Source organism: Ranitomeya variabilis, chromosome 5 (assembly GCF_051348905.1).
Source record: "Ranitomeya variabilis isolate aRanVar5 chromosome 5, aRanVar5.hap1, whole genome shotgun sequence".
NCBI classification, from domain to species: Eukaryota; Metazoa; Chordata; class Amphibia; order Anura; family Dendrobatidae; genus Ranitomeya; species Ranitomeya variabilis.
This window is the reverse complement of record NC_135236.1, coordinates 384,205,426-384,227,931: the sequence shown is the minus strand read 5'-3', so window position 1 is coordinate 384,227,931 and position 22,506 is coordinate 384,205,426. Positions and strand designations below refer to the sequence as shown.

The following is a 22,506-nucleotide window of genomic DNA, read 5'->3' as shown; positions in this document are numbered from 1 at the left end:
CGGTATCTAACACTTTGTACCATTCCCAGGTTACTAAATTACTATATTTTCAACTGTTGTAAGCAGCATTTAATTGTGGACAGATATGTTATAGTAAATATTAGATTCCCAAATATTGTAAATATGGGATAAGTGTTTGCTAATGTTACTCCAGTTTTTCATTTACAGCATTTATCTACCACTACAGCCCCGATTCATTAAGATTGGCGATTTTCTCGCCAGTCCTGATAAAGGAGCATTGTGGAGTCAGATTTATCTTCATAAATCTGGGACTTCTGACAAGTGGTGACCGCTTCCATGCACTATGACCAAAATCTAACTCCAGTCACAGACTGGAGTGAGATTCATGACATATGGAACGCTACAGCTGATTATGAACGCCCCCAATACACACACTCCCGCTACAGCTCCTCCGAATTGGGAAAAATTGGTGTGTAAGTGCCCAAAGATGCAAAATTTTGTCGCACCCTTGAGTTGAGACAAAATCTGTAGACTTTTCAAAGCTTTTACAACATTTTTTTGGCGTAAAAGCTTTAATGCTTCAAAATACAAAATTTTCTCCATTAATATGACGTGACCACAAAATGTATTTGCTGTTTTTGTTTTTAGGTGGTTGTTTCACGTTCTAGTCATGCTGAACCCCACGTTAACATTCCACTTGATACACATCCTATTTCTCCAACGGTACTCATTAATGAAACATCCAAGAATAACGGATACATCTTAGTTAGCGCAGGAATGAAGGTAAGACATCACCAGCCAGAGTTCTCCGCTGTGACAGATACCATTGCATACTCAGTATGACAATAGTCTGCATTACTGAAACATCATAATGGATATAATAAAATACATTGTGATTGATCCGTATATGTCTCGACAAAATGTTTTATTCAAGAGCTATTTCTCTTGATATATTGGATTGCATTCATACAGTTAAAATGATTTTGTACAGTAGGTCGCTAATTTCTGCCATGGCAGTAAGTCAGGCATAAACCAATAGTAGGCTTATGTCATCGCCACCCTCATTATCGCAGGAAAGGGGCCACTGTACTTCTTACTGTTTTAATATATGATTACTGTGAATGTTACTGTGGCAGTATTACTTGGCAGGAAGACTCCACTATAGTAAAACTCCGCTATGTTCACGTTCTCGATAATGTTCCTGCAAAATGGAGCTCACCAAGAATTCACACATAGCATTTTCTTGTAACATATTTCAGAGGATTTTGGTTAGTGTTTTTTACACAGCTAAAATAATTTTTGCAATTAGTTCTCATTAAACATTTGTCACCATTTGGCTTTTACAGTCTTCTATGGCCTGCACATTCAACTTTAAGTTAAGGGGTTGTCGGGTCCAAATCAATAAGTCTGCAGTCACTCTGTGATGTTATTTGTATGTTGAGGTGTTACTTTATAAAGTGTTTTTGTTTTAGCTGTCTATGGGATTTTTTTTTTTTATGTTATTTTTTTTTATTTCTTCTTTCTAAAAGTGCACACAAGTAAGGAATCTATTCTATGTGTTTTCCCACTGGCATTTCTATGTGAATTGAAATAATGCATTTTTAATAAGCTACAAAAAATATATAAATTCAGAAATATATTATAAAGTAATTGCAATAATGCTGTTAAAAATGCTCAAACTGCTCAGTGTTTTCATAAGCAGTTTTTCAATATGATGACGGTTACCAAAAACAGCAAATGTAAAAACACTGCTGTGCTATCAGTCTGTGTGTATAGATTAGCCATGATGTCAGCGAGTGAAGGCAGGATCTACTCACTTCTCTATATGTGTATTGCAGATAATAAAGGTGCCATTATTAGGCCTGGGGTGTGAGCAGCACAGGTCCTGCAGCAGTTGCATCTCGACACCTACATATATGAAGTGCGGCTGGTGCAAAGACCATTGTTCCACTAAACAGGACTGTTCTAATGAAGAATGGACTCAAGAAATCTGCTCTCCTGTCGTGAGTAAGGTAAACAGTATATGGATCACACTAGTTACTTACATATGTCAGAATGTAGATGACATTTGCATTAACACAATTCTTTTCTGGCTTTATTGTATGGATATTTTTTGTTGGAGATCATTTCCTCCCATGTTACATGATTCCTAACTTTCCCAAAAAAATCACTGTAAAATCATTGTTTTATCAGCAGTAGATTATGACTAGATGACCAGTAAACCTGCTGACATGTAGTCCTCCATATTCATGAGCTCTGAATAATTTCACCCCTCACACTTACTGGCAGCTTGCTGCCTTTGCTCAGTGTACACAGAAAGCTGTCAATCAGTGGTGTGGACTATAGAGCTGAGCATTGAGAGAACTGGTAGATCAGTAGATTGAAGGAATTTCCAGAATGGAGGAACAGATGAGTAGCTGGGGAAAGGTGGATTAGTCGGAAAGCCTTAAAGATGGATTGGAGAGGTGCAAGAGTGCTAGCAGGGAGGCCACAAAGGAGGACTTTGCAGTAGTCTAGGCGGGAGATGATGAGGGCATGCATTAGCATTTTAGTATATTGAGGAAATGTATATAAAGTACGGCCAATACTTTAAAGCCCACTGCGCAGGCGCACTTCTCTCTTCTCTGCCGAGGGCAGAGCATTGTAGTGCGCATACACAGGCTTTACTACAGGTCATTGATGTTCTTTGCCCTTTCTCAGTGTATCTGCACTACAGGGCTTTGCTTTCCCCTTAGCAGGGCAGATAAATGGACGCTGTCATGATCTCTGCAGGCAGAGATCATAGCAAGCCTATAGAGGGACAAGCTCTCGGAAGATGGAACTATACTGACCATGAACTAAGCCTGCCGCGCAACTAGAAATAGCCAGGTAGCATTTCCTATTTATCGCTAGATGCCCAGCTCTGGCCTAAGACCTAAATAGCTAGCAGAGGGAAATATAAGACCTGGCTCACCTCTAGAGAAATATTCCAAAGAAGACAGTAGCCCCCCACATATAATGACGGTGAGTTCAGATGAAACAACAAACGCAGCAGGAAAATAGTCTTAGCAAATTTGAGGTCCGCTTACTAGATAGCAGAAGACAGATAGTATACTTTCATGGTCAGCAGAAAAACACTAACAAAACACCATCCAGAGATTACCTTAAACTCTGGCATTAACTCATAACGCCAGAGTAGCAATCCCTGATCAACGAGAGCTTTCCAGACACAGTAACAAAACTTCAGCTGTGAACTGGAACAAATAGGCAAAACAAAACATGGACAAAAGTCCAACTTATCTAGTAGTAGTCTAGAAGCAGGAACAAGCACTGAGAGGCATCAGATAACATTGTTGACCGGCAAGAAACCACCAGAGAAATGAGCTTAAATAGCGACACCCACTACTGATGGAATCAGGTGAAACAGGAAAGAGGATGACAAGTCCAATTCCACAAGCGGCCACCGGGGGAGCCCAGAATCCAAATTCACAACAGTACCCCCCCCTCAAGGAGGGGGCACCGAACCCTCACCAGATCCACCAGGGCGACCAGGATGAGCCCTATGGAAGGCACGAACAAGATCAGAAGCATGAACATCAGATGCATTGACCCAAGAATTATCCTCCTGGCCGTAACCCTTCCAGTTGACCAGATACTGGAGTTTCCGTCTGGAAACACGAGAGTCCAAAATTTTCTCCACAACGTACTCCAACTCACCCTCAACCAACACCGGAGCAGGAGGCTCAACTGAAGGTACAACAGGTACCTCATACCTGCGCAATAACGACCGATGAAAAACGTTATGAATGGAAAAGGACGCAGGGAGGTCCAAACGGAAAGAAACAGGATTAAGAATCTCCAATATTCTATAAGGGCCGATGAACCGAGGTTTAAACTTAGGAGAAGAGACCCTCATAGGGACAAAACGAGAAGACAACCACACTAAATCTCCAACACAAAGCCGAGAACCAACACGACGATGACGGTTGGCAAAACGCTGAGTCTTCTCCTGGGACAACTTCAAATTGTCCATAACCTGCCCCCAAATGTGATGCAATCTCTCTACCACCGCATCCACTCCAGGACAATCCGAGGATTCCACCTGACCGGAGGAAAATCGAGGGTGAAACCCCGAATTACAGAAAAACGGGGACACCAAGGTGGAAGAACTGGCCCGATTATTGAGGGCGAACTCTGCCAATGGCAAAAAAGCAACCCAATCATCCTGGTCAGCAGAGACAAAACACCTCAGATATGTCTCAAGGGTCTGATTAGTCCGCTCGGTCTGGCCATTAGTCTGAGGGTGAAAAGCAGACGAAAAAGACAAATCTATGCCCATCCTAGCACAGAATGCCCGCCAAAATCTAGACACAAATTGGGTACCTCTGTCAGAAACAATATTCTCAGGAATACCGTGCAATCGGACAACATTCTGAAAAAACAGAGGAACCAACTCAGAAGAAGAAGGCAACTTGGGCAGAGGAACCAAATGGACCATTTTAGAGAAACGGTCACAGACCACCCAGATGACAGACATCTTCTGGGAAACAGGCAGATCTGAAATAAAATCCATCGAGATGTGTGTCCAAGGCCTCTTAGGAATAGGCAAGGGCAACAGCAGTCCGCTAGCCCGAGAACTACAAGACTTGGCCCGAGCACAAACGTCACATGACTGCACAAAGACTCGCACATCTCGTGACAGAGAAGGCCACCAGAAGGATCTTGCCACCAAATCCCTGGTACCAAAAATTCCGGGATGACCTGCCAATGCAGAAGAATGTACCTCAGAGATGACTCTGCTGGTCCAATCATCCGGAACAAACAGTCTATCAGGCGGACAACGATCCGGTCTATCCGCCTGAAACTCTTGCAAGGACCGCCGCAGATCAGGAGAAACGGCCGACAAAATTACTCCCTCCCTAAGGATACCTGTGGGTTCAGAATTACCAGGAGAGTCCGGGTCAAAACTCCTAGAAAGGGCATCTGCCTTAACATTCTTAGAACCCGGTAGGTATGACACCACAAAATTAAAGCGAGAAAAAAATAAAGACCAGCGCGCCTGTCTAGGATTCAGGCGTCTGGCAGTCTCAAGATAAATCAAATTTTTGTGGTCAGTCAATACCACCACCTGATGTCTAGCCCCCTCGAGCCAATGGCGCCACTCCTCAAACGCCCACTTCATGGCCAAAAGCTCCCGATTCCCAACATCATAATTCCGCTCTGCGGGCGAAAATTTGCGAGAAAAGAAGGCACAAGGCCTAATGACGGAGCAGTCGGAACCTTTCTGCGACAACACTGCCCCAGCTCCGATCTCCGAAGCGTCAACCTCAACCTGAAAAGGCAGATTCACATCAGGCTGACGCAACACAGGGGCAGAGGCAAAACGGCGCTTAAGCTCCTGAAAGGCCTCTACAGCATGAGGGGACCAATTAGCAACATCAGCGCCTTGTCTGGTCAAATCAGTCAGTGGTTTAACGACATCCGAAAAACCAGCAATAAATCGGCGGTAAAAGTTGGCAAAGCCCAAAAATCTCTGAAGACCCTTAAGAGAGGAGGGCTGAGTCCAGTCACAAATAGCTTGCACCTTGACGGGATCCATCTCAATGGAAGAGGGAGAAAAAATATACCCCAAAAAGGAAATTTTCTGGACCCCAAAAACGCACTTAGACCCCTTCACACATAAAGAATTAGACCGCAGAACCTGAAAAACTCTCCTGACCTGCTGGACATGAGAGTCCCAGTCATCAGAAAAAATCAGAATATCATCCAGATATATTATCATAAATTTATCCAGAAAACCGCGGAAAATATCATGCATAAAAGACTGGAAAACTGAAGGGGCATTAGAAAGACCAAAAGGCATGACCAAATACTCAAAGTGGCCCTCGGGCGTATTAAATGCGGTCTTCCACTCATCCCCCTGCCTGATCCGCACCAAATTATACGCCCCACGAAGATCAATTTTAGAGAACCACTTAGCACCCTCTATACGAGCAAACAAATCAGTAAGCAATGGCAATGGGTATTGATACTTAACAGTGATCTTATTCAGAAGCCGATAATCAATACATGGTCTCAAAGAGCCGTCTTTTTTTGAGACAAAGAAAAACCCAGCTCCCAAGGGAGAAGAGGATGGACGAATATGTCCCTTTTCCAAAGACTCCTTTATATATTCCCGCATAGCAGCATGTTCCGGCACAGACAAATTAAACAAACGACCCTTTGGATATTTACAACCCGGTATCAAATCTATGGCACAATCGCACTCACGGTGCGGAGGTAACGACCCAAGCTTGGGTTCGTCAAAGACGTCTTGATAATCAGAGAGGAACTCAGGGACTTCAGAGGGAATGGACGACGAAATAGAAACCAAAGGTACGTCCCCATGAATACCCTTACATCCCCAGCTCAACACAGACATTGCTCTCCAGTCCAAGACTGGGTTGTGAGACTGCAACCATGGCAATCCCAGTACCAAATCGTCATGTAAATTATACAGCACCAGGAAACGAATAATCTCCTGGTGATCCGGATTGATACGCATGGTTACTTGTGTCCAGTATTGTGGTTTATTATTAGCCAATGGGGTGGAGTCAATCCCCTTCAGAGGAATAAGAGTCTCCAAAGGCTCTAAATCAAAACCACAACGATTGGCAAAGGACCAATCCATAAGACTCAGAGCGGCGCCAGAGTCAACATAGGCGTCCGTGGCAATGGATGACAAAGAGCAAATCAGGGTTACAGACAAAATAAACTTAGACTGAATGGTGCTAATGGAAACAGACTTATCAAGCTTCTTTGTACGCCTAGAGCATGCTGATATAACATGAGTAGAATCCCCACAATAGAAACACAATCCATTCTTCCGTCTAAAATTCTGTCGCTCGCTCCTGGACAGAATTCTATCACACTGCATACTTTCTGGCGTCTTTTCCATAGACACCGCCAGATGGTGCACCGGTTTGCGCTCCCGCAGACGCCTATCAATCTGAATAGCCATTGTCATGGACTCATTCAGACCTGCAGGCAAAGGGAACCCCACCATAACATCCTTAACGGCATCAGAGAGACCTTCTCTGAAAGTTGCCGCCAAGGCGCACTCATTCCACTGAGTAAGCACAGACCATTTACGGAATTTTTGGCAGAAAACTTCAGCTTCGTCTTGCCCCTGAGATAGTGCCATCAAAGTTTTTTCTGCCTGAAGTTCCAAATGAGGTTCCTCATAAAGCAAGCCCAAGGCCAGAAAAAACGCATCCACATCGCGTAACGCAGGATCCCCTGCTGGCAATGAGAAGGCCCAATCTTGAGGGTCACCCCTGAGCAAGGAAATCACAATCCTAACCTGCTGAGCAGGGTCTCCAGCTGAACGAGACTTCAGGGACAAATAAAGCTTACAATTATTTCGGAAATTCTGGAAGCTAGCTCTATTCCCTGTGAAGAACTCCGGCAAAGGAATTCTCGGCTCAGATACCGGAGCATGTACCACAAAATCTTGTAAATTTTGTACTTTCGTGATGAGATTATTCAAACCCGCAGTTACACTCTGGAGATCCATTATTGTCAGGTGCACACAGAGCATACAGAGATTAGGAGGAGAGAGAGAGAAAAGACTGCAGCAAGGCAGACTGGAGGAAAAAAAAAAAAAATTTCAGCAGACTTCTTATAACTCTCCTTTCTCAACCTGGGTCTTTAACACTTTACTGGCCGGTCAAACTATCATGATCTCTGCAGGCAGAGATCATAGCAAGCCTATAGAGGGACAAGCTCTCGGAAGATGGAACTATACTGACCATGAACTAAGCCTGCCGCGCAACTAGAAATAGCCAGGTAGCATTTCCTATTTATCGCTAGATGCCCAGCTCTGGCCTAAGACCTAAATAGCTAGCAGAGGGAAATATAAGACCTGGCTCACCTCTAGAGAAATATTCCAAAGAAGACAGTAGCCCCCCACATATAATGACGGTGAGTTCAGATGAAACAACAAACGCAGCAGGAAAATAGTCTTAGCAAATTTGAGGTCCGCTTACTAGATAGCAGAAGACAGATAGTATACTTTCATGGTCAGCAGAAAAACACTAACAAAACACCATCCAGAGATTACCTTAAACTCTGGCATTAACTCATAACGCCAGAGTAGCAATCCCTGATCAACGAGAGCTTTCCAGACACAGTAACAAAACTTCAGCTGTGAACTGGAACAAATAGGCAAAACAAAACATGGACAAAAGTCCAACTTATCTAGTAGTAGTCTAGAAGCAGGAACAAGCACTGAGAGGCATCAGATAACATTGTTGACCGGCAAGAAACCACCAGAGAAATGAGCTTAAATAGCGACACCCACTACTGATGGAATCAGGTGAAACAGGAAAGAGGATGACAAGTCCAATTCCACAAGCGGCCACCGGGGGAGCCCAGAATCCAAATTCACAACAGGACGCCTGCTCAGGTGTGCGATAGGGGACACTGTGTGGATGATGTAGGACGCATTATCCACATCAAGCAGAGAATTATTATTATTTATATAGCACCATTGTTTCCATGGTGCTGTACATGAGAAGGGGTTACATACAAATAACAGATATCACTTGCAGTAAGCAAACTAGCAATGAGAAACTGATACAGAGGGGCGAGGACCCTGCCCTTGCAGTCTTACATTCTACAGGATGGTGGGGAAGGAGACAGTAGGTTGGGGGGTTGCAGCAGCTTCGGTGTTAGTGAGGCGGTAGCTCCGGTAGTGGTGAGGAGGCAGCGGGGTCATTGCAGGCTGTAAGCTTTCTTGAAGAGGTGGGTTTTCAGGTTCAGTATGAAGGATCCGAATGTGATTTATAGTCGGACGTGTTAAGGAGCGGAATTCCAGAGGATGAGGATATTCGGGAGAAGTCTTGCAGGCGATAAAATGAGGAGCAAATAAGTGTGGAGGAGAGAAGGAGATCTTGGGAGGACCGGAGATAACATGAGGGAAGTTATCGGGAGATTAGTTCAGAGATATATGGAGGAGACAGGTTATGAATGGCTTTATAGGTCAGTATTAGCAATTTGAACTGAATACGCTGAGGGAATTGGAGCACGTGAAGAGATTTGGACAGGGGAGAAGCGGAGGAGTAGCGAGGTGAGAGATAAATTAGCCGGGCAGCTGAGTTAAGCATGGACTGGAGAGGTGCGAGAGTGATAGCAGGGAGGCCAAAGAAAAGGATGTTTCAGTAGTCAAGGCAGGAGATGATGAGGGCATGCACAAGCATTTTAGTAGACTGAAGGTTGAGGAAGGGACGGATTCTGGAAATATTTTTGAGCTGGAGGCGACATGAGGTGGAAAGAGCTTGGATGTGAAGTTTGAAGGACAGGGCAGAGTCAAGGGTTACTCCAAGGCAACGGACTTCCGATACAGGGGAAAGCGTGATGTCATTTATTGTGATAGATTCATCAGGTAAGGAAGATCTGTGGGATGGAGGAAATGGATTGTGAGTCGTGTGAAAAGGAAAGGAATTGTCAACAGATCTACGGTAAAATGTAGTTGAACTGTATAAAACAGGAAAGGGATGCAAAAAGATATTTAAGGAATTGATAAAGCAGTCAGCAGTGTTCAAACTGTGATTAACAAATGGAAAATCAGGGGCTGTGTAAAAACAAAACCACGTTAAGGTAGACCAACAAAAATTTTGTCCACAACTGCCAGGAAAATTGTTCGGGATGCAAAGGAAAACTCACAAATGACATTAGCTGGAATACTGGACTCTCTGAAAACTAGTGGTGTGGCTGTTTCAAGATGCACAATAAGGAGGCAATTGAAGAAAAATGCCCTGCATGGTCGAGTCGCCAGAAGAAAGCCATTACTGCGCAAATGTCACAAAGTGCCTACAATATGCAAAACAGCACAGAGACAAGCCTCAAAACTTCTGGAACAAGTTAATTTGGAATGATGAGACCAAAATTGAACTTTTTGGCCACAACCATAAACATTACATTTGGAGAGAGGTCAACAAGACCTATGATGAAAGGAACCCCATTCCTACTGTAAAGCACGGAGGTGGTCCGCTGATGTTTTGTGTTTTTTTGGGGGGTGACCTACAAAGGCACAGGAAACTTGGTCAAAGTTGAAGAAAAGATGCATACAGCACTTTAGCAGCAAATACTGGAGGCAAATTTGCAATCAACATCCCGGAAGCTGCGCATGAGATGTACTTGGACATTCCAACATGACAACGATCCAAACCACAAGGCCAAGTCGACCTGTCATTGGCTACAGTAGACCAAATTGAAGATTATGAAGTGGCCATCTTAGTCTCCTGACCTCAATATCATTGAGACATTCTGGGGAGATCTCAAGGGTGCAGTTCATGCTACACAGCCAAGAAATTTACAGGAACTGGAAGCTTTTTGCCAAGAAGAGTCGGCAGTTTAACCATCTGAGAAAATAAAGAATAGACTTAATAGCTGTCTACAAATATCTCAAGGGTTGTCACATTGTACAAGGATCATCTTTATTCTCATTTGCACAAGGAAAGACTAGAAGCAATGGGATGAAACTGAATGGGAGGAGACACAGATTAGATATTCGAAAAAACTTTTTTGACAGTTAGGGTGATCAATGAATGGAACAGTCTGCCACCAGAGGTGGCGAGTTCTCCTTCAATGGAAGTCTTCAAACAGAGGCTGGACAGACATCTGTCTGGGAGGATTTAGTGAACCCTGCTTTGAGCAGGGGGTTGGACCAGATGACCCAGGAGGTCCCTTCCAACTCTAGCATTCTATGATTCTAAATGGGGAATGTAAACTTTTGATCAGTGTCATTTGGATGTTTTTGGTTGTCATAATTTTAAAAGAGAAAACACAGTAGTTTGTCAATAAATGGCTTCACCCAACCACTAACCATGAGTGGAGAAAAAGTTTTGGTGTTATCATTCATATTCTCTGAAAAAAGGCCAAGAAAGCAAAAATTCTGCCAGGGTATGTAAACTTTTGAGCACAACAGTATATTTAGCATACCAGAATGCTGTAACAGGGGGCTGAAAGATGCTGGCCGCACTTTATAGTGGGAAATCTGGTGACAGGTTCCCTTTAATGTAAGTTGCCCTCATGCGTTGCATGGGATTCATATGTTGCATTCATAATTTAGCAATGTAACCTGACCTAACAATGCATTTTTCTAATGTATATGGGAAAGGTTTACATGATGTCTAGGTAGGCAATAGTTAATTTGAATTAGCTATTCCTGCCATGCACGGATTAAAGTGCTAGTACGCAATGTCTATGTATGGTGTATATAAGAGAATTTCCACTGGCAATGGATGTAATTAGGTGACCTCACAGTGCATGCACATATGTAGGCATTGTTTCCTATTTTATACTATTTTTATTAATGGGAATGCTTTAATTAGATTCATTTCTAGATGTAGTGAGAATGATTAATACAACAAGACAAATCATTTTTTGTGACGATTCATTAGCCGGACTGCTTATATAAATTGCATCTGTCACATTGTGATGACAGGCAGATTTTACTTGCTTATCTGCTTATCTCTCAGTATTTTCTCCAAGTCCCTTGAATCTTAACCATTTATGACAACATGAAAGCATTAGAAAGCGTTTTTTCACTACATATCATAAATTGTGAGCCACCTAGAAAATATGTAATTCTGTAATTTATGATAAATACATATTGAAGAGGTTTTTTAAGATTAGAAAAACAATGGTGTGAAGGTCAAAATTGACACCATGATGGGAGCCCTATTATGAACTATTAGGTTATGTGCACACGTTGCGGATTTGAGGCTGCGGATCTGCAGCTGTTTTCCATGCGTTGTACAGTACCATGTAAACGTATGGAAAACAAAATCCGCAGTGCACATGCTGCGGAAAAAACTGCACGGAAACACACTGGTGTTTTTTTTCACAGCATGTCAATTCTTTGTGCGGATTCCGCAGCAGTTTACACCTGCACCTCAATAGGAATACGCACAAAAACCGCGGTAAATCCGCAGTGCGGTTTACCTGCGGATTTTGCTAAGAACAGTGCGGAAAAATCCACACACCAATCCGCAACGTGTGCACATAGCCTAATATGGGGTCCTCTCGCTTCTTGATAAATCTCTTTTCTCAGACCTGTCTGACTTTGAATGTAAAGATGTTCAGAGAATGCATTCCCAAAAGCATTCCCATTCTTATGTTGGGGCCACTCGCTAGAGATTATTACTAACAGTATACATTTACAAGTGATCTTGGGACTATTAAAAAAAATTCCAACTGCTTTCTTCCCAAGAGCCCACTGTTAGAGCTGTATTGTGAATGTGTTTATGCCCTTTGGTACTAGATGTAGATTTTGTAGAAGTAGCTGTCTAAACTTTTCATACATGCTTTTAGCTGCTTGATAAATTTGGAACAAGTCATTCACGAGAGTTCCCAAGACTCTTTTATTCCAGGATCTCTTTTACAGCACAATGATAAATCTGCCCCACTGTGTCTTCTTTTGACTTTTCTAAGATGGGAGATTTACCATTATATTATCTGGGTTTCCAAGAACTCTGGTAATTCCCACAAATATTTGGACATGGTAGTTAGGAAATCTTACAATACTTTATTTAGTTATTCCCCTATACATAATCTTCATTGAAATACCATTTCTACAAAATAATTAGAAAACAATTAGATGTATGTAAAAATTAAGAAAATAAATGAAACAAAGGATGTTGGTTTATGGAGGCACCACATGGTGATGCACAGAATACAGAAGATACAGTGCCTTGCGAAAGTATTCGGCTCCCTGGAACTTTTCAAGCTTTTCCCACATATCATGCTTCAAACATAAAGATACCAAATGTAAATTTTTCGTGAAGAATCAACAAGTGGAACACAATTGTGAAGTTGAACCAAATTTATTGGTTATTTTACATTTTTGTGGAAAATTAAAAACCGAAAAGTGGGGCGTGCAATATTATTCGGCACCTTTAACTTAATACTTTGTTGCACCACCTTTTGCTGCAATTACAGCTGCAAGTCACTTGGGGTATGTCTCTATCAGTTTTGTACATCGAGAGACTGAAATTCTTGCCCATTCTTCCTTGGCAAACAGCTCGAGCTCAGTGAGGTTTGATGGAGATCGTTTGTGAACAGCAGTTTTCAGCTCTTTCCACAGATTCTCGATTGGATTGAGGTCTGGACTTTGACTTGTCCATTCTAACACCTTGATACGTTTATTTGTGAACCATTCCATTTTAGATTTTGCTTTATGTTTGGATCATTGTCTTGTTGGAAGACAAATCTCCATCCCAGTCTCGGGTCTTTTGCAGAGTCCCAACAGGTTTTCTTCAAGAATGGTCCTGTATTTGGCTCCATCCATCATCCCATCAATTTTAACCATCTTCACTGATTGTTGTCCTATGGGCAGACTATCCCACCTCAGCTGTAGATCTCTTCAATTCATCTAGAGTGATCATGGGCCTCTTGGCTGCTTTTCTGATCAGTCTTCTCCTTGTTTGAGATGAAAGTTTAGAGGGACATCCGGGTCTTGGTAGATTTGCAGTGGTATGATACTCCTTCCATTTCAATATGATCGCTTGCACAGTGCTCCTTGGGATGTTTAAAGTTTTGGAAATCACTTTGTATCCAAATCCGGCTTTAAACTTCTCCACAACAGTATCACGGACCTGCCTGTTGTGTTCCTTGGTCTTCATGATGCTCTCTGTGCTTCAAACAGAACCCTGAGACTATCACAGAGCAGGTGCATTTATACGGAGACTTGATTACACGCAGGTGGATTATATTTATCATCATTAGGCATTTAGGACAACATTGGATCATTCAGAGATCCACAATGAACTTCTGAAGTGAGTTTGCTGCACTGAAAGTAAAGGGGCCGAATAATATTGCACGCCCCACTTTTCAGTTTTTGAATTTCCACAAAAATTTAAAATAACCAATAAAGTTGGTTCAACTTTCACAATTGTGTCCCACTTGTTGTTGATTCTTCACCAAAAATTTACATTTGGTATCTTTATGTTTGAAGCATGATCTTGAAAAGTTCCAGGGAGCCGAATACTTTTGCAAGGCACTGTATGTGTACATAGTCCCTAGCAAGGATGGACCCATGGTTGTGTCATGAGATACGGTAGTCTGTTTTTAGAGAAAATACCAAAAAGGTTTACCATATCTCTTGTATGAATGTAAAAATATAACTAATTTCATAATTTATCATGTAAAATGTGTTAATAACATGGAGTATAATTTATTTGTAATCCTCTTTGGATGCCTAAGTACTCTTCATTTCATTTACTAAATTCAGTTAATTATGATGGCAGTCATACATTTTAGAGCGGCAGAAATGCTTAGCCGGTTTTCTCATGGCAAAACATGAAGCTGTGATGATGACAGACATGTAAAATTTATTACAAGACATCTGCTATCTGTCTTCTTGTGTTAGAGGTTGCTGCATGTTGGAGGCCAAGGATGAGACAGAGTAATGTGTGCTTCATGTATCATTACCTCCACCATAAGTAATTATGTAGCTCCAAATATATGTATGACGGGAGTGGTGATTTTAATTGTGTGTCTTTGATAACCATCAATTCAGACTAGGAGATTGTGCTAAAGTTTGCTGTCATAATTTTCACGTATTCCATAAACTTTACCTACGAATAGATATCATGGTCTACTCATTATCTATTCATCTATTCATATGTACAAAACAATGCCCAACTGCATTTACACTAAAGAGGTTGTCCCGATATAGAAAAAAAAATATTTGCTAAAGGAAATCTTATTAAAAAAAAATCCTAAATGTAAATAATTAAATCACAATCGTTTTGTGTAGAGAGATAATAACTATAGAATTAAGATCACTGACAACTTGTTTAACTGAGTTAACTGAGAGAAACCTGACCTAGAATGTTAGTATGGGTGCCTGTGTGCATGTGCAGTAGGAAGCAGTAGGAGCATGTGCTGTAGGAATCAGAAGGAGCATGTGCAGTAACAAGCAGAAGGAGCATGTGCAGTAGGAAGCAGTAGGAGCATGTGCAGTAGGAAGCAGGAGGAGCATGTGCAGTAGGAAGCAGAAGGAGCAAGTGCAGTAACAAGCAGAAGGAGCATGTGCAGTAGGAAGCAGTAGGAGCATGTGCAGTAGGAAGCAGTAGGAGCATGTGCAGTAGGAAGCAGGAGGAGCATGTGCAGTAGGAAGCAGAAGGAGCAAGTGCAGTAACAAGCAGAAGGAGCATGTGCAGTAGGAAGCAGTAGGAGCATGTGCAGTAGGAAGCAGGAGGAGCATGTGCAGTAGGAAGCAGAAGGAGCAAGTGCAGTAACAAGCAGAAGGAGCATGTGCAGTAGGAAGCAGTAGGAGCATGTGCAGTAGAAAGCAGGAGGAGCATGTGCACTGTTGTGAGCTGGAAATACTTACATTGTTATTGAGAAAGATAGGGCACACAGAAGTGTGAGTGGCTTCTTCTTACTTCAGCACCCCTGGTATCTCCAGCGGTATTAGTGGAGCACATCTTCCTACATATGAAGTAGGTGCAGCTTCCTACTGCACATGCTCACTGACACCTGTCCCAACATTCCTGGTAAGTTTTTTCTCAGTCAAACAACATGGCTGCAGCTGCCATTACAATAGTGATTACTTCCTTAGACAAAACTATTGTGATTTGTTAATTAAATGTACTTAGGAATTTATGTATAATGACATTTCCTTTAGTTTTTACTTCTGCAGCATAAATCTACAAAATAAGTTACTTTAATGCAGGAAAATTCTTATACTAATTTTATATTGCATCATGTATCTTCTATATTAAGCAATAAAGGCCCTTGTTTTTGTCTTTAATAGGGCATATCCTCAGTATTAACACATCCAGCCTACAAGATACCTTTTATTTAAATCATAGCTTAAAAAATTCAGCAGAGCAGCAAGAGCCCAAATCCAAACGTAACACCTACTATGAGGATGCTATAAACCACAGAAAAGCATTCCCATGCTTTCTTTAATTAGTGATACTAGGACTAAATGAGTAAAGTGTCACAGTGCACTATGGAGAAGGGTAAAGGAAGACAAATTGTGGTAGTACCCTGATAGTAGGTGTTAGGTTTGGAATTGGGCATCATATATCTTCTCCCAAAAAATCCAACGCTAAGCTCAGATCTCTGCAAGTTGCTTCTGGTGTATTGCATGGCAAAAAGGGATTAACCACTGGACTCTTCCAGAATTTATACTAAAGCTTCAGATTTGAATGGAAAAAGATCAATCTCAAATGAGTTCATAAGAAGTGCAGTAAAATATTTCTAGAGAGACTTAATCAGGCACTTATATGGCAAATGTGAAATACAATATTGCAGGCGTAAAATTCACCTCGCAAATGTGAAATTTCTTGCACATGCTCTAGATAAGGGATGTCAAACTCAAATACACAGAGGGACAAAATTAAAAGCTTTGACAAAGCTAACCTTGAAATGTATTTTAAAAATTTCTGCAATCGAGGAAGTTTTTCATTATTATAAAAAATATAACCATTAACTTTTTCATATGAAAACAAACTTAAAGGGGTTGTCCCACCAGCAAAGTACATTTTATTTATTAGATCTTAGAATAAAATATTGGAATCATATCATATGTTATGTAAGAGCAGTAAAAAGCATATGGCCCAATGACCTCATTTAAATATGTAATGAAAAATGGAAAAAAAAAACCTTGAATAATATGGATAATAAAGTATGATCCAAACAAAAGTGACCCTCAAACACAGTAAGACACCACCATAGTACATTCACAGTACCTTCCACACGCACAGTATGATGACCCTAGTGTACCTCCCCTCCCTCAAGTCCATTGAAAAAGAATGGTGACGCCATCACAGTATGATTCTCCTACTGTAATCCCCACACATCCCTCCATGCAGTATAATGGCCACTAAAAGTGCTCCATACAGTATATTGGGCCCCATATAGTCTTCCTTACAGTATAATGAGCCCCAAAACAGCTGACATGTCCCCGGAAAGATGTGGGCTCACCTCCGGAGCCCACATCAAAGGGAGGGAGTCCGAGATCGGCGTACTATTACTCCCGATGTCAGTATGGGGTTAAGAGGAAACATGTAAATGTTTTGCAGTGGCCTAGTCAAAACTCAGACCTTAATCCAATGGAGAATCTGTGGTCAGACTTGAAGATTGCAGTTCACCAGAGGAAACCATATCACTTGAAGGAGCTGGAGCAGTTTTGCCTTGAGGAGTGGGTAAAAATCCCAGTGACAAGATGTGGAAACCTCATAGAGACCTATCCAAAGTGACATGCAGCTGTAATTGCCGAACAAGGTTACTCTACAAAGTACTGACGTTAGGGGGGGTGAATAGTTATACACGCTGAAGTTTTCAGTTATTTTGTCCTATTTGTTTGCTTCACAATAAAAAGAAAACCAAATGTTCACAGTTGTAGACATGTTCTTTACCCTAAAAAAAAACATAATTCCAGGTTGTGAGTTAGCAAAACACCAAAAATACCAAGAGGGGGTGAATATTTTCGTAAGCCACTGTACATCAATCTGCTCAGCTTCTCTTCCTCTACAACATGATGTGTGCAGATTAAAATGTATATTCATGATGACAGGTTCCCTTTAAGATATGTAATTTATATACAGAGTTTCCCAACTTTATATGTAGATTATATACATATATATGAACTATAATATCTGAAATGACGGTGATTGTAATCACCGATCATATACCAACCTCCAGGCCCAGCCACTGCCTTTATTGACCAATTCTCTACCTGGCTTCTTCACTTTCTCTCTGCTGACATTCCCACCATCATCATGGGTGACTTCAACATCCCCATTGATACTCTTCAGTCACAGCCTCCAAACTTCTGTCCCTTACCTCATCCTTTGGACTTACTCAGTGGTCCTCCGCAGCCACCCACACAGACGGACATACATTAGACCTGGTATTCACCCGTCTCTGCTCTCTATCTAACTTCACCACCTCCCCTCTCCCTCTATCCGACCACCACCTGCTCACCTTCTCATCCCTGTCCTCCTCACCGGTCATCCATGCCCAGCAAAATGCGCACCCCCACAGAAACCTTGCACACCTAGACGCCCACACACTCTTTGACTCTATCCTACCACTGGCATCCATATCCTCCCTCCATGACACAGACACTGCCACTGCTTTCTACAATGCCACTCTTGCATCAGCTATTGACACAGTTGCCTCTCTCGTCCATGGCAGGGTGCGACGTATCAATAGACAACCTTGGCACAATAACACCACTAAAAAGCTCCGGCAAGTGTCCAGGGTTGCGGAGCGGCATTGGAAAAAAACACACCTGCAAGACGACTTCACTGCATTCAAACAGGCAACACTCGCTTATAAGTCTTCTCTCACCTCTGCTAAACAGACCTCCTTCACAACCCTTGTATCTTCCCTATCCTACAACCCCAAACAGTTATTAAAAACCTTCAACTCCCTCATCCGCGCCCCACTGCCCCCTCCAACCTCCCTCATCTCTACTGAGGACTTTGCCACACACTTTAAAAATAAGATTGACCAAACAAGGCAAGTCTTCATTGTTCAACCACCACAACCCCTTTGTATACCAGACCAATACCCAAACCCCATAAACTCCCTATCCAACATCACCGAATGGGGGCTTAATTGTCTCCTCTCCAAATCGCACCTCACCACCTGTGCACTCGACCCCATCCCCCCTCCTCCCCAACCTCACCACCACACTTATCCCATCCCTAACCCACCTCTTCAACCTATCACTATCTTCTGGCACCTTACCTTCTGCTTTCAAACATGCCACAATCACGCCTATCCTTAAAAAGCCAACCCTCGATCCAACTGCCATGTCCAGCTATCGCCCAATATCACTGCTCCCATTCGCTTCCAAACTCCTGGAGCAGCACGTCCACTCTGAACTTTCCTCCCACCTCTCATCTAACTTGCTCTTTGACAATCTACAATCTGGTTTCCGCCCCATCACTCAACTGAGACAGCCCTGACCAAAATCACTAACGACCTACTTACCGCCAAAGCTAATGGACAATACTCTGTACTCCTCCTTCTAGACCTGACCTCTGCTTTCGACACAGTTGACCACTGCCTCCTACTACAGATCCTCTCCTCCTTTGGCATCAAAGACTTCGCCCTATCCTGGATCTCCTCGTACCTTTCCAAACACACATTCAGCGTCTCCCACTCCCACACTACCTCCTCATCCCATCCTCTCTCTGTTGGAGTCCCCCAAGGCTCTGTTCTAGGACCCCTACTCTTCTCAATCTATACACTTGGCTTGGGACAACTCATAAAGTCCCATAGATTCCAGTACCACCTCTATGCTGATGACACTCAGATCTACCTCTCTGGCCCAGACATCACCGCTCTGCTGTCCGAAATCCCAGAGTGCCTATCAGCCATATCCTCCTTCTTCTCCTCTCGCTTCCTCAAACTCAACGTGGACAAATCTGAACTCATCATCTTTCCTCCATCCCATAGATCTTCCTTACCTGACCTATCTATCGCAATCAATGACATCATGCTTTCCCCCCTACCGGAAGTCCACTGCCTTGGAGTGTAACCTTCGACTCTGCCCTGTCCTTCAAACCGCACATCCAAGCTCTTTCCACCTCCTGTCGCCTCCAGCTCAAAAACATCTCCAGAATCCGTCCTTTCCTCAACCGTCAATCTACTAAAATGCTTGTGCGTGCCCTCATCATCTCCCGCCTTGACTACTGCAACATCCTTTTCTGCGGCCTCCCTGCTAACACCCTTGCACCTCTCCAGTCCATCCTTAACTCTGCTGCCCGACTAATTCATCTCTCTCCTCGCTACTCCTCTGCTTCCCCCCTCTGCAAATCTCTTCACTGGCTCCCATTCCCTCAGCGTATCCAGTTCAAATTACTAATACTGACCTACAAAGCCATCCATAACCTGTCTCCTCCATATATCTCTGAACTAATCTTCCGATATCTTCCCTCACGTAATCTCCGGTCTTCCCAAGACCTCCTTCTGTCCTCCATACTTATTCGCTCCTCATCCAATCGCCTCCAAGACTTCTCACGAATATACCCCATCCTCTGGAATTCTTTGCCCCAACACGTCCGACTATCAACCACATTTAGATCCTTCAGATGGAACCTGAAAATTCATCTCTTCAGGAAACCTTACAGCCTGCAATGACCCCGCTGCCTCCTCGCCACTACTGAAGCTACCGCCTCACCAATGCCGGAGCTGCAGCAACCCTCAACCTATTGTCTCCTTCCCCATAATCCTGTAGAATGTAAGCCCGCAAGGGCAGGGTCCTCGCCCCTCTGTATCAGTCTGTCATTGTAAGTTTGTTTACTGTAAGTGATATCTGTAACTTGTATGTAACCCTTTCTCATGTACAGCACCATGGAATCAATGGTGCTATATATAAATAAATAATAATAATAATAATTGTAATACTCAAAAATCACAGAATAATGCATTTTGAGTAATTTCTTCAAATTATTATTAGTAATATTAGTATTTTCTACTATGCTTCAGTTGGTAAGACTACCGTGATAGTGCCACATAATGAGCTTTATTGGCACAGCTTCTGTAAAATCATCTACACATGTTTGTATTTTTCCCACCATTGTTATAATTTTAACACAATTTACAATATAGAAAAAGCCCTTCCTTTAATAATTGTCATTGCACAGCTTGGCTTATTTTACTATTTCTATTACAGAAAGAATAGAAGGTAAACAAAGTTCAGAGGAAGAATGGCCATGTGTAGGGGGTGCAAAGAAATCAGAATATGGTTTTTGTCCTATATGTAACTAATTGAGCAGAACACATTTGGGACTTCCTTCCATGCAATTCATTGTTTCTTAATGTCTTTTCAGGTTACAGACATTAATTGTTTCATGAATGCAAATAAACATGAAAATGTTTGCTGCGCAGAAATATATAATGTCTACATATCTATTATCTATCTTTCCATCTATCTATCTGTATCATATATATCTGTCTATCTATTTCATTATCTATCTATCCATCTATCTATCGATCTATCTATCTGTATCATATCTATCTATCTGTCTATCTCAGTGCTGTGCAAATTAATTGGGAGAAAGCAAAAAAACACATTTTTGAATATTTCATAATAAAATGTTGTAATGCACTGTTACATACTAATTCCGAAAATTACCTTTTTCCACTGGCTAGTTGACCAAGATTTATTTATTATATATTAAACTGGTTTGAATCACTGACTGGTAACCAACTAACGATTTTTCTTAAAAAATGCTTTGTCCCAATTAATTTGCATGGCACTGTATCTATCTATTTATCTATCTATAGATCTGTCTATCTATCTATCTATCTATCTATCTATCTATCTATCTATCTATCTATCTATCTATCTATCCCATACCTATCTATATCATATCTATCTATCTATTCCATATCTATCTATTATCTATCTACGATCTATCCATCCATTTAGTTATCGATCTCTCTATCTGAAATGGACTTTCTCCGAAACCCCCGAACTTTGCAAGGATTTCAGGGAGCAGTCAGTGTTCGGCGTTTAGCTCCGGACGCTAACTGTCTGGTACAAACCCCAAACTGAATTTGGGTTCCCTCATCTCTACTCATAACTCTTTGGAGCAGTAGCTACATTTGCATGTGAATGTACATATGCTATAAATACAATATGGAAGATAAGTGAACTACGGGAAATATGTCCTCAACTTCTTTGTTATTTCTTCTATTTCCCAGATATTCCCAGTAGCAGCTCCAATTGACGGCGGCACTCCCTTAACAATATGTGGATGGGACCTGGTTTCTAGAAAAGATAGTTTTAGATTTAAGAATGCATCGGTCATTATTGGGAAAAATATGTGCAGAATAGATGGAAAAAATAGCAAACAAAACACGTAAGTACTATCCATACTTATCAGCTAATGAAAACCAGCTCTCTCCATGAATGGTAGCATACGGTTTACCTACATACTGGTTTTCCCCCATTTCACATGCTCTTCTTTTTTATAAGATTTTAGTGTACTCCCTTTATTTTTGGGAAATTACAGGCTTCTTTTGCCACCATAGCGTAGGATCCACATAGTCACACACAGTGTATACAGTAATATACAGTATGTAGTAATTCTTCCGTGGTCATTTACTGGACAGGCAACTGTTCTCATGCCGCTAATGACATGTGTAAGTAAGTGATACTAGAAATCAGATGGAAACTCTTACAGTATTCAGTACCACGCTAACTAAAGCGACACCTTTCCATTATAAAAAGCATTTTAATAAGTGAATATGGGGAACATCTGTGGGAAAGAATGTAAAATGTAAAAAGGCAGTATATTAGTGATCTCCATATAATAGCTTCTCATAACTCACAGCACAGACACCTCTTCAGACACCTAATTCTGTTAATTACCAGGTCTCATATAACAGAGTGAAATCCCTGTTAGGTGGTAATATGCCACTACAGATTTTCAGTAGATGCCGCGTTTTAGTCTTGGTGTTCGGTGGCATACTGTTCTTGCCTCTAGCATGGGACTGAAGGTAGGGCAGAGCGCTATGCTGTGCTCCCATGCCAGAGCAGAGCTT

The 22,506-nt window shown here is 41.9% G+C and overlaps 1 protein-coding gene across 1 annotated transcript in view; it reads left to right on the top strand.

Moving 5' to 3' along the window:
• MET (MET proto-oncogene, receptor tyrosine kinase) overlaps window positions 1–22,506 on the top strand; it is a 175,887-nt gene that overhangs the window by 90,557 nt on the left and 62,824 nt on the right. Inside the window, exons 4-6 of the mRNA XM_077265016.1 lie at window positions 610–744; window positions 1,800–1,973; window positions 21,664–21,821. Of these exons, the coding sequence (XP_077121131.1) occupies window positions 610–744; window positions 1,800–1,973; window positions 21,664–21,821 (467 nt within the window). The remainder of the gene's footprint in view (window positions 1–609; window positions 745–1,799; window positions 1,974–21,663; window positions 21,822–22,506) is intronic.